At 45.2% G+C, this 13,628-nt stretch overlaps 1 protein-coding gene across 3 annotated transcripts in view; it reads left to right on the forward strand.

The window, feature by feature from the left end:
* Positions 1 to 13,628, forward strand: part of ARMC9 (armadillo repeat containing 9) — a 134,315-nt gene that overhangs the window by 30,036 nt on the left and 90,651 nt on the right. For all 3 annotated transcript variants that reach the window (XM_075068343.1, XM_032777252.2, XM_075068342.1), the window contains exons 6-8: positions 793 to 885; positions 2,239 to 2,263; positions 10,438 to 10,595. In XM_075068343.1, coding sequence (XP_074924444.1) covers positions 793 to 885; positions 2,239 to 2,263; positions 10,438 to 10,595 — 276 coding nt within the window. The remainder of the gene's footprint in view (positions 1 to 792; positions 886 to 2,238; positions 2,264 to 10,437; positions 10,596 to 13,628) is intronic.

The following is a 13,628-nucleotide window of genomic DNA, read 5'->3' on the forward strand; positions in this document are numbered from 1 at the left end:
AGATGTGGTCGCCCCATCTCAAAAAAGGTATATTGGAATTGGAAAAGATTCAGAAAATGCTAACAAAAATTATTAGGGGTATAGAATGGCTTCTGTATGAGAAGAGATTACTAACACTGGGACTTTTCAGCTTGGAGAAGAGGTGACTAAGGGGGGATATGACAGATCTACAAAATCATGAGTGGTATAGAGAAAGTAAGTAAGGAAGTGTTATTTACTCCTTCTCGTAATACAAGAACAAGGGGCCACCAAATGAAATTAATGGGTAGCAGGTTTAAAACAAACACAAGAAAGTGTTTTTTTCATGCAATGCACTGTCAACCTCTGGAACTCCTTGCCAGAGGGTGTTGTGAAGGCCCATACTATAACACAGTTTTAAAGGGGGCTAGATAGATTCATGGAAGATAGGTCCATCAATGGCTATTAGCCAAGATGGGCAGGGATGGTGTCCCTAGCCTCTGTTGTCAAAAGCCAGGAATGGGTGACAGGGCATGGATCACTTGATGGTTACCTGTTATGTTCATTCCCTCTGGGGCACCTGCCATTGGCCATTGTCAGAAGACAGGATACTGGGCTTGATGGACCTTTGGTCTGACCCAGTATGGTTGCTCTTATTTTCAGTGTTATTGTTGAGCTGACTTGTCATTTTCTTGCATGCGTATGAGCTGCTCATCAAACAGGCTGGCTTTCATAACATTAGAGACACAACTTTTCACTGCAATGCTGGCTGTGTTGCCTGCTGCTGGAAATTGCTATGACTCCAGCTGTAATTTTTTCTTTTTTCTTTTCAAGGATTCTTGGATGCCGGAGTTAAAGACGAGGTTGGAAAAGTTCCTGTCTCTGACTCTCAAAGCCAGTCATGCCCCAAGGCTTCTCACTTTATACGTATCCTTTCCAAAAACTTTTTAAAGATCTTTAAATTAGACTGCGCCTTTTTATAATAATTTTATTGAAGCAGCATGCTGCTTGTTTGCTGTGTAATCACTGTAACGTTACTAAGTTGTATTACTTACCCTAGGAAATGTTGACATAACACATTCAGTAAAGTCATTTTTTAAAAAGTTATATCAAATGTTAGGACAGCAGTCTAAATATTTGGTACCTACTGACCTGCTTGTTTAACAGATCACCACCATTACTTAATATAATGTGGATAGTATATCATGTCTGAGGCACAATCCTGACATGACCCCTCTCTGGGCAGCCAATACACCCTCAGTCTTTCTCAGAGGTCTACTTCAGTGGAATTTTTTCAGCGCTTTCAGGAGTCCCAGAGATAATTATTTTACTAAACAAATTATGCTGCATGCTTTATTTTATTCAAAAAATCATCATCTTTTCTCTAACAGTGTTGTTTAAACCACAGTGGGAGGCCTAATCTGCATAGTAACAGAGGTATGACTAGACTACTGTCCCAGTGTTTGCTCAGCACAGCTCACTCAGGGCTAGACTGATACCTCACAGCCTTCTGTAAGGGGCCGCACCTAGTTGTGTAGCCCCAGGAACAAAACAAGGACCAGATTATGACTCTACAAGTCCTAGCTTCAGCAGATATGAGTTGCACCATCCCTTTTCGTAGTACAGCTTCCTTTTCCCCAACGCACTAGCGTGGCTCCACTGGTCCTTGTAGCAGGGGGGATGGAGCTAATGCACCTTCTGATCTGGTGATGCCCCTTCACTCTCTGCCTGCTTGGCTGGATAGGAAGCTGTGATCAGCAGTGGCTGCTCTTCCCACGTTATGACTCGTCATGTGGCAAGCCCACACAGAGGAGTAAGTGGGCATCTTCTGCTTCCTTCTTCCTCCGCATAGGTGCATAGGCTGACTCATGACCGAGTCCTATGAGTTTCTTTGGTAGGAAACGTTTCTTTCTATAAAACAGTTGCACAACTTATGTCATCAATTAATATTTGCTACAGTTTTTGTTTCATAACAGTTTCAAGCCTTTTCCTGGTGTCTGCATGCTAAGATTAGGGTTATCAAAGGTCATGCTTCAGAGCATAAAATGATGTCTGCAGGAATAAGAAAAGAGGCTCTTACATATTTCTGTGCAACATTACACATCAAGGTGTTTTTCTTTTTCCCCTGAAGCATTAGGCAGTGATGCCAGAAGCAGTATGGACACTGGACTGAACAGGTTTTGCCATACTGATTCAGTTCATTGGTCTGTGTCCCTATCCTAAATACCCCTTAAATGGAGATATGTTTTCCTGAACTGCTCTCTCTCTCTCTTACAACAGAAGGAGAATGGACAGTGCAGCAAAGGTAAATGATCAGATTTGCTGGGGAACTTTTATACTACCAGCAGCTGTAACTGAGAGAAGAAGATAGGCCTAGGGTGAGAGGAGCACTAATGAAATTGGGGAAAAAATGCCTTAAAATTAAGGCCCCAATCCTATAACTTCTTATAGGAGGGACTACATTGAAGTCAGTGGGACTTTCCGTAGGCAGTCTGCCAGAGGGCCTAATGGCAGAGTTTGTATTTCCAGCTTGTTTTTAGTAACATTTTTACTTAAAAACAGAACATATGGAGGATTTGGTAAAAGATGCATATTTAAGCAAATGTTGCTATCCTGATTAGATACAATTTTCCTAGAATTGCTCTCCAGTATGTGTTTATAGCTGTGTATATATACAGATCCTCTGCTCTCAAATCGTAGTAAATTATTCTGGAAGTTGCAGGGGTTTGCAGAGAAACAATGAGTTTTATGGTCTTGAATGGGGATTAAGTTTCTTTTCCTTTAGATTCCTAATATTGAACCAATTGGTTTAACCCTGATAAAAATGTGTTAATTCTGGAGTAATTTTCTTGTCATATTTTGTTTTATAAATGTTCAAAAGTCCCCGAGTGTATGTCTACATTGCATCTGGGAGTGAACCTGGGTTAACAGACTTGATTTACCAGGGTTTGCGCCAGTGTGCACAGGTTCTAGCCCATGAAAGCTTATGCCCAAATATATTTGTTAGTCTCTAAGGTGCCACAAGGACTCCTCATTGTTTGTACAGATAACTGGGTAGATATTGCGGCTTAGGCTGGAGTTTGGGCTCTCAAGCTCCTCTCAATGTGCAGGTGGGTTTAGGAGTCTGAGTTCCAGCCCAAATTACAGCATCAAAGCTATGACATGCCCAGGGTACAGTCTAGACTATCGGATGGTTGTTCCTGCTTACCTCTCCAGTCTGATGTGCCCTATGCCCTGCTTTGCTGTGTGAGCGGACGCTCTGCTCACTCACTCCTGCCTCTAGCACACAGGTCATCCCTGGACATATACCAGAGTGCTGTGCCCAGCTACTCTTGAATTATGTACAGGGCAATGCCCATATATCCCTAGTCCCAGCCTTGCACCTCAGAAATGTTCATTTACACTGCTCAGGACCCCCGTGGTCAGCTCAGCCTCCCTGCACTAGCCTCTCCTCCCCTGCAGTATGATGAGTCCTTGAGGTAAAATCCACCCTCCCTTGCAAACAAGGGCTCACTCAGCAGAAGGGAGCCCACCTAGCTCAGTAAAATGAGGTGAGCCCCGTACCACAAACCACCCTTCCAGAAGCAGCAGCAAGACACCTTCCTCACCCTCCTCCTGCACAAGTTATTGCTTGCTCGTCCGCATTGTCACCTCCTGCCCTCCCAGACCCTCCTCCTGTACAAGTCATTGCTTACTTCCCCTCCCCTGTGCTCCCCCAACACTCAATGCTTGTTGTTCTGAGTGACTGGCTGAACAAGAAGTAGGACTGAGTGGACTTATGGGCTCTAAAGTTTTACATTGTTTTATTGTTAAGTGCAGTTATTCTTTTTTACAAAATTCTACATTTGTAAGTTCAACTTTCATGATGAAGAAATTGGACTACAGTACTTCAGTGTGGTGAATAGAAGTTTCTTTTTTACAGTGCAAATGTTTGTAATAAAAAATAAATATAAAGTGAGCACTGTACACTTTATTCTATGTTGTAACCAAAATCAATATATTTGAAAATGTAGAAAGCATCCAAAAATATTGAAATAAATGGTATTCTATTATTGTTTAACAGCGTGATTAATTTTTTTAATCACTAGACAGCCCTAAATAAAAGAGAAAATCCCAGTCTAATTCCTAAATTTTGTCAGACTAAGTCAAAGTTGAAATAGATGTTTTCTCTTACACAAAAACTTACAGCAGTCTGTACTAACTGGAAAAGCTTTTCTAATTAGAACCACTCCCCCACTTCAAATGTTTTCGTTTTCCAAAAGATCTTGTTGCATTCACTGTATGAGGGGGAGGAGAGGTGATGTGATGATGTCATTGTCCCTTACTTATACTCTCCTACAGGTGCTGGAAAGATCCTTGCTGTATCCTGGGGGTTAGACAGCCCCATGGGGTACATGCTCAAGCAACTGTCTTTTGTGTGAATTGTAAATCTCTTGTTTACAACTCCCTTGCTGGTGAATGGCTGGTGATGGTACTCTTACACCTGGCTGCGTGTTGGTCACTCCTATAGTGCTACTGAAGAGCTAGTCAGTGGGTGTTTCCCAGACTCTCAACATGTTTGTTACTGAAACATGTAGCAAAATCTCCTGATACATACATTTTGACAGAACAATGATCCTCAACAGATTATAACTTTCCAAATGATACCTCACAAAGCATACTTTGTACAAAACATATCCTAATAGCGGTGAATATGGGGGTTTTGGGGTGCTATTTTGAGAGATAGTGTGTCACAAAAGTAGCCTCTGTACAGCTATTTTTAGCACATTAGTGTAAGCTCTGCTAGCACAAGTCTGTGGACACAGGTTGGGAGGCTCACTCCCAGGTGCAATGTAGACATATCCGAAGGGAGTGGAGCCTGTTTCCCTGAATGTCAGTGGGACTTAGGTACCTGAGTGCTTAAGTCACTTCAGAAAATGAAACTTAGGCTTCTAAATCACATAGTAGCTTCAGAACATTTTCCCTGTGTTCTCTTATGTTATGTTGGTTTATTTTACTCTGAGGATTTATTTTTTATACTCTGCTAATTTGGTTTATTAAAACAAACGAGGTTCGTTTTCTAATGTTGTATATTTCAGTCTTTTGCTTCATTATTTTGTGTTTTATGTTGCATTTGATTTTATTAAATAATAGAGGCAATGTTCTAGCTTGTACTTTTCCACAAGTGAGACCATTGAGAGAAATCACTCCTTTCTGAAATACTAATTTGTTCTCCTGACTTCAGCTATGAGCCTCATGGGTCTGCCCGTGCAGGGCCGGCGCTTTCATTTAGGTGACTTAGGCAGTCGCCTAGGGCGCCAGCATTATGGGGGGGGGCGGTATTTTGCCGGGGGGGTTGGCAGGCGGCTCCGGTGGAGCTGCCGTAGTCGTGCCTGTGGAGGGTCTGCTGGTTTCGCGGCTCCGGTGGACCTGCCGCAGGCATTTCTGCGGATGGTTCGCTGGTCCCGCGGCTCGGGTGGACCTGTCGCAGGCATGCCTGTGGCAGCTCCACCGGAACTGCTAGACCCGCGCGTGGGGCGGCAAAATGGCCCGGTGCCTAGGGTGCCAGAAACCCTGGCGCCGTTCCTGTGCCCGTGTAGCTCCAATGGCAGTTTCAGGCCTAATATGTAGCTCTGTTTTATTCCTTAGAATTTAGGTCGGTTTAGACTTTAAAAAAGATTGTTTGAGGCCTGCCTCATCTGAAGGGAGTTGTGTCTGAGATGTGAGCTTTGTGATATGCTTCCAAGATCTCCTGCGTAAGACTCCTAGTGAGATCCATAGTACAGGCTCACTGTTGGAGACATGAGTGAATGTTTGCTTTATCAGTAAAGTAGAAATGCAAACAAAATTAATAAGAAACTCATGAATGAAATGTAGCATGGCAAAGAATTCTCAACACAGGCTTTTGTAAATCCTTGCCAGTCATTAGCCTCTGACATGCTGAAGCACTTTGAGGTTAGACGAGGTGGTGCAAATGCTCTGGAGGATGTACTGGAGAGTTTAGAGTGTTTACCATTCCTGATTAACCTGCGATGTTCTGGCTCCTTACCTGTTTGCCACAAGACTTTTTTTACCTGTATGATTTTAAAAGCTGTCTGGGTGGCCTGCTTACCTTACACCTTCCCCTGTAGGTTTTTTGTTTGATTAGGTAGATCTGAAGAATTACAGAATGTTAGAGCACCCACGGGAAAAAAAACAATGGGTGCTCAGCACCCGCCAGACGCAGCTGTTCGGCGGCACCACTGATCAGCTAATCGGGAGTGCTGCCCAACAGCTGTTCAGTGATGCTTCCAAATTGCCGATTGGCGTTTCAGGGAGGGTGGAGAGCAGCGAATGGGTGGAGGCCTCCGGGAGGGGGTAGAGTGGGAACAGAAAGAGGAGGAGCAAGGGTGGAGCACTGGGGAGGGGAGGGGAGCGGAGTGGGGTCAGGAAGAGTCAGACCAAGAGTGGGGCCTTGGGAGAAGGGGTGGCATTGGGGTAGGGCACCCCCCCGGGAAAATTAAAAGTCAGCATCTATGGCCCCCAGGCTTTGCTTGTATCCTGGGTGCTTAAAATAAAATTGAGGAAATAGAATCTTTGGAGGTTGACCAGCAGCTTTCTTTTTTATTTTCTGGTGGCAAAGTTCACACCTATGAATCCATTTTTATAACCTCACAGCATAGATTTTTCTTGTGATGTATTGTTTTTTATTCTGTACTGTGAAGACTATGTGGGGCCTTCTGAAATGGAGATTTAGTTTGAAAGATGAAAAACAAAAGCAACTGAACTTGGAAGGCTAGCAGGATATCCAAGTTCCTAGTTTGAAAGCTAGTAAACCTTTCAGCAGATAACAATGGTTAATTGCTAAAAAATGAGATCTATTGATAGTACAAAGCAGCACAGTGCAAAGTGTGTACAATACAATTTCTGTAGCATCATGTGGTCTTCACGTGTGGAAAGAATTCTTAAAAGCTGAGATGCTCAAATACATTCTGTGGGATGTACAGGGTATTTGGGTGTGTAGTTCTTCCTGCCAACCATAGTTGCAAGAGTTATTCTCATCACTGAAAATGTTCCCCATCAAACTTACGAAAAGCAAATGAACAATGAGTGGATATATGTTTCATGACTAATATGTTGCAAAGATTCCTCTGTGTGAACATCCCTCATGGAATAGGAATCTCCATTGTTGGAGGTTAAGAACAGGATGGACAAACACACTTGTCAGGGGTGGTCTAGGTTTTTTTGGTCCCGCCTCAATGGATGGGGTCTGGACTCGATCTTTTCTCAATGGTCCGTCCAGCCCTAGATTTTTGTGATTCTATTAATATTTTATAGTTTAGGCAATTGTGTAATTATATTCCCTTCGTAAGTTTGCTTACCGTGTTGTCAGGAACTGTAATTTTGTCCATTTCAAAGTATGGCTTGGAAGGTACATAGATCAGGTGTCACAGTAACTGTGTAGTGTTCTGAACTTCCTAAGAATTTGTGCTTGGAATATGCAGTGTAGAATGTACCACCCTCCGAATAGGGATCTCAAAGCACTTTAGAAACAACAATTCACTTTCATAACACCCCTGTGAGGGAGAGTGGTATTATCCCCATTTTACAGAGTGGGAAACTGAGGCAAAAGGAGGCAGAGTTATTTACTCAAGATCACAGAACAAGTTTCTTATCAAGCAGAGAATAGGTTCTAGTTCTTCTGACTCCGAGTCTTGTATCTTAAGCACTTGTTTGTGCTTTTTCCCATGCATTCATTTAAAGCTGCATTGTTTCATAGTGGGGGGGATTGAATACATTGCTGCCACTCCATCAGACTTTGATGTCTGATAAAAGAAGTCCTAATTCTGTTTAATGTGCTGTAGTAAAGTTGATCCCTGGGAATTTTTCACCAGCTAGTTCCATAGTAAGTATTCAGTCTTGTTTTACAGATAAGTAAGATGCCATCTTCATACCATAGGAGTAAAGATGGCTGAGTGTCTAGCTACTTTAAAACATAATGTTCTAGCAAATAAAAACATCAGCAATAATTGCAGAGTTCCCCCACTTCCCTTTACAGCAGTGGTGGGCAAACTGCGGCCCGTCAGGGTAATCCGCTGGTGGGCCGCGAGACAACGTTTACATTGACCATCCTCAGGCACGGCCGCCGCAGCTCCCAGTGGCCGCGGCTCACTGTTCCCTGCCAATGGGAGCTGTGGGAAGTGGTGTGGGCCACAGGGACATGCTGTCCGCCGTTTCCCGCAGCTCCCATTGGCCGGGAACGGCGAACTGTGGGTGGCCGTGCCTGCGGATGGTCAACGTAAACAAACTGTCTCCTGGCCCGCAGATTACCCTGATGGGCCGCAGGTTGCCCATCACTGCTTTATAGCTTTTGTTGGTTCATGGCCCTGTCCACTATGCCATGCACCTTCAAATTCCCATCTTCTGTTTGTATGTTTATGCTATTATTGATAGTCAATAATGTGATACAGATTGCTGCTGTTCCTTGAGAGCAGGGAGCTTTGGATTAGGCTTGAAAACTAAAACTTAAAATATCATAGTTTAGTTTGTATTGGTGTTCTGTTTACCCTAAAAGCAATTGGATATGAAAGAACAAAATTTAACAGAAAGGTAACCCATTAATGTGCCTTATTATCCCTTTTGTAGTAGAAGGAGTGTAAATGAAAGAAAAAGTGGAATTATTTTCAGATGTCAGTATGGGTACAGTATACAGTAGAACCTCAGAGTTATGAACACCAGAGTTACGAACTGACTGGTCAACCACACATTTGGAACCGGAAATATGTAATCAAGCATCAGCAGAGACCACCCCCCCCCAAAAATGTAAACTACTAAAAAAAAAATGTAAAGGAAAAGTTTAAATAAAGATTTGACAACGTAAGGAAACTCTTTCTGTGTTTGTTTCATTTTAATTAAGATGGTTAAAAGCAGCATTTTTCTTCTGAATAATACCACTATGAAACTTTACAAGTCAATGTTTAGTTGTAAACTTTTGAAAGAACAACCATAACATTTTGTTCAGCATTACAAACATTTTAGAGTTATGAACAACCTCTGTCTTGAGATGCTCATAGCTCTGAGGTTCTACTGTAATTCCTAATTCTGCTAACTGCCAAGTCCGTTAGACAGAGGACTTATCTACCAAAGTACATGGTGAAATTGCCCTCCCAGGAGTTTCTAAGGCAGAAGACGCAGGAAATTCTTGGGGAATTTATAAAATCCCATGAATGTTTGTTGTAATGTAGAAGGATGGCTAGATATCTTGAGAGGGCTTTTAAAATTATATAATTCGTTAATTGTTTTCTTTAAATCTAAAATGGACGGTGATTTAGCACAGGAAAAAAGCATTGCACAGCTGCATTTACAAAAACAGTCATCACAAATTTTACTACAGGAAGTGCTTAGTCTAATTCATGTTACTGCCAAAGCACCATGGCTCTCCATGAGTTAGCGATTAAGGGTCCTCCTTCACCTCTTGCTGGTTTGTGTTTGAAGTAACAGCTCTAACTTCAAAATAACCCTTCTGTTAGAAAATGTTTTACCTCTTGTAGTTTCAAGTAACTTGAATTACACATTGTAATCTAAGCTCGAGGTAACAAAGAGTCACATCCTTTTGGATTGAACTGTATTTTGAGTCTGCCTCTGCTCTGAATTCTTGAACCCTGGCTGCATGGACCAAGTGCTGGCTGGATGCAATGGGACCATGGTAGTTGAAGCCAGGTGGAAGTCTCTTCACTGTTTCATGGGGTTGGAGAGCTCAGCATGCAGATGCAAATTACAAAACAATCCAAACAGACATAACAATCCAAACAGAGATTCCAGATGACTGGAAAAGGGCAAATCTAGTGCCCATCTATAAAAAGGGAAATAAGGACAACTCGGGGAGTTATAGCCGAGTCAGCTTAACTTCTGTACCCAGAAAGATAATGGAGCAACTAATTAAACAATCAGTTTGTAAACATCTAGAAGATAATAAGGTGATAAGTAACAGCCTGGATTTGTCAAGAACAAATTGTGTCAAACCAACCCAATAGCTTTCTTTGACAGGGTATCAAGCCTTGTGGATAGGGGGGAAATGGCTGGAGCACCCACCGAAAAAAATAAGCAGGTGCTTAGCACCCAATGACAGCCAAGCTTCCTCCCTCCCTTCCCCCCCACTGCCTCTCGATCACCTACGCCCCGCTGATCAACACTTCCCCCTCCCTCCCAGCGCCACCCACCCACTGCGATCAGAAGCGGGGACGAGGCGCACTTGAGGGAGGGAGCAGAAGGAGGTGGGGAAGAGGTGGAACGGGCAGGAAGAAGTGGGGTGAGGTTTGGGGAAAGGGGTGGGGGCAGAGCTAGGGGCAGAGGTGGGATCGAGCACCTCATTGGTAGAGAGGACGGCGGCGCCTATGATCTTGTGACTGAAATAATTCTATGGCAGCAGGCAAAGTTGTTGTCCTGCAAAGCAATAAAACTGTGTTTCTGCCTTTTTTTAATCAGAAGAATAAGTTGTTTTCTTTTTTAACCTCTTCATAGAAATGTTGCAGCAGCTTCATCAGCAGCTAGTGGAGGCTGAGCGCAGGAGCATGACCTACCTTAAACGGTTTAATAAAATCCAGGTAGACTATCACAATCTCATCGGGGTCACTGCTGAGCTTGTGGATTCCCTCGAGGCCACAGTCAATGGCAAGATGGTAAGATGAGCCCCGAGTGGGTACATGCTTCTGCTTTAGGAAACGGAAATAGAATCTGCCTGAAGTGCAAGTTAAGATTTATGGTAGCTCAGTGTTTCTGTAAGCAGGGCTGTCCCTAGGCATTGTGGTGCCCTATGCAGCCCCACTGCGGGGGAGCTCTGTGGGGCCCCAGATGGAGTGGAGTGGGCTGGGGCTGAGTCGCTCCACTTCCTGCGCCCAGTGAATGCAGGGCAGCCAGGCCCAACCCTGCACTCATGGAGAGCGGGAAGTGGAGTGACCCGGCCCCAGCCCGCTCCGCTCTGCTCCCCTGGCTCCCAGCCTTGGGAAGCAGGGGGAACTGCACCCAGCACTTGCCGGCAGCGCGACTGGGAGCTGGCGGAGCAGAGCAGTCTGGGGATGGTTCGCTCTACTTACTGCCGGTGAGTGCAGGCCCAACCCCTGCTGCAGTCCTCACGGGAGTGGGGGTGGAGCAGGGGTGGGAAGAGGCAGGGCAGGGGTGGAGAAGGGGCGTGGACTTTGGGGAAGGGGTGGAGTGGAGTGGGGCTGTGGCGGAGCAGAGGGGAACAGTGTAGGGCAAGCATAATTGTTTCTATGCTGCTCCCCTCATGGGCTCTGGCATAGGTATAGGAAAGGAGAATCTCCATAGCGCACAGTGGTATGGACATTATGGACTATGGCACAGCACGACAGCCCTTGGGAGGCTGCTTTAAATTAGACACCCCCACTGGGCGTCTCTAATTTATATCAGTCTCCCGGCTAACCCAGGATCTGGGTGGTGCAAGGATGACTTAAAGCCATGTGTGCCCTCCATCCTCCAACCTGAATTTTGTGTTATGTTAACTTAGTTAGTAAAGAAAAGTTCCCATGAAGAAGGAGAGTTGTCTCTGTGCAAAGAGGCTCAGACCCTGTCTGTGACTCAGGAATGCGCAGCCCAACTTTGGGTGGCGGCATTGCAGAGATGTCCTTGAAAGTCCTTCTCTGCCCCTAAGCCGGGGCAGAGGCCTGACCTACACTACAAAGTTAGGTCGATGTAAGGCAGCTTACCTCCACCCTCTGTAAGCGTCTGCGCTACAGTGTTGCTCCCACTGATGTAAGTCACCCACTACACTGACCTAATAATTCCACCTCCGTGAGAGACGTAGGACTTAGGTCGATGCAGTTAGGGTGAGGCAGTGTCTGTTTAGACACTGTGTTACTTACGTCGCCTGTTGGCTGTCAGCCCCACAGTACCCTACACAGTTAATTTGGTAGAAGTGCTCCTGGTGAGGATGCACACCACGGCATAATGTGGACGTGAACCACTGTAGTAATTACTGAGGTCGACTTACAGCCACCAAACTTAGTAGTTTGTAGTATAGACAAGGCCTGACTCTGTGCTGGTCTAGTCTTCCAGTGTAACTTGGAACAGCCTGAAGGCTTTTCGTAGCTTCCAGGGGCTGTTGAGGTAACAGAAAGTGGAGGTTGGGGTTGCTAATGGCTCTGTGTCACTGAAGGATCTCCCTACACTAGGGTGAACGTCTTGTGGCTGGTGACCAGGGCTAGATTAATGCAGGGGCTTTAGGGTCTGCAGCCCAGGGTATCAGGCTAAGGGGGACTCCGCAAAAATAACTCCATAATTATATACAATTCAGTGGTCACCAACCCGTCAATCGCAATTGACTGGTCAGTCCTGGAGCCTCTGCCAGTTGATCTTGATGTCCAGGCTGCTAAAAGTCCAGCGGGGCTCAGCGAGACTGCCTGCATGCCATGGTCTCATGTCGCTCCCGGAATCGGCCAGCTGCTGGCATGTCTCTGCAGCCCCTGGGGAAGGGGGCAAGGCAACTCTGCGTGCTGCCCCTGCCCCCTGTACCTTCCCCGGAGCTTCTATAGTCCAGGAACTGGCTAGTGGGAGCTGCAAGGATAATGCTTGCGGGCACTGGCAGAACACGGAGACATGCTGTCCCCCTCCCCCAGGGGCGCGCAGAGATGTGCCAGCAGCCGTCCGCTTCTGGGAGCGGCGTGGGGCTACGGCTGGCAGGCAAGCAGCCTGCCTGAACCCTGTTGTGCCACCGGCCGGGAGCTACCTGTGGTAAGCGCCTTCTGGCTGGAGCCTACACCTCACACCCCCTCCTGCACCCCAACTCCCGCACCAGGTCAGAATCCCCTCCTGCACCCAAACTCCCTCCTAGAGCCCCCACCCTTCACCCTCTGTTGCACCCCAATACTCTGCCCCAGCCTGGAGCCCCCTCCTGCACCCAAACTCCTTCCCAGAAAGAAACTAATATAACAGCTGTTCTAAAGTAAGAAGTAGGCTATTTTGATTTAACTATATTCTGCATGTTTTAAGCCTGTAATGTAACCACAGAACGGCTTTATATTAATTAAAAGGCAAGTTTAGTATAGTGTTGATAGCTTCAATGCCATAATTGTGATCATTTTGTTTTAAATTAGGAAAAAGACTTGTATACAGGACTCCCACAAAATCTAATAGCCCCGGGCCTACAGGAGAGTTAATCCGGCCCTGCCAGTGAGTTTAGGGTTGCTTTCTGCTGATGAAGCAGTGTTAAAGTGGCACCATGCAAGGAATAATCTGCCACAGTGTGTGGACTTCGCTTTAGAAAAGGATGGGAAAGGTGCCTGCTCACATTAGCTTTGAAAACAGTTGGGAGTAAATGTCCAGTCATTCGCTGCTTCCATTCCATACCTTGGTGTGGTGCTGTCCTAGGTGAGATTCCCTGTGTTCTTACATGGAGCTGTGTCAAGAGCACCAGGGTAAGGGGCTGTTATTTTGACTTTTGTTTTCCTTTGCACTCAAAGCACAGTACAGTGCATCATCTGATTCTTCCCAAATGTGTCCAGCTGATGGCGCACTTGAGTTGTGGATCAGTGTTTCTACCCTGGCTCTGACTTTCAGGTGGTTTTGAACTTTAAATAGAGTCATGTTGGAAGTATATTAGTTCTGACTGAAAGTATTGGTGTGTCCCTGCCCATCATTTTAAAAAAAAACAGTTATGGCCCCAAACTGGACTATTTAAGATAGTGTTGTTTTACACT

The sequence above is a fragment of the Chelonoidis abingdonii genome, chromosome 8, assembly GCF_003597395.2.
Source record: "Chelonoidis abingdonii isolate Lonesome George chromosome 8, CheloAbing_2.0, whole genome shotgun sequence".
Lineage (NCBI taxonomy): Eukaryota > Metazoa > Chordata > Testudines > Testudinidae > Chelonoidis > Chelonoidis abingdonii.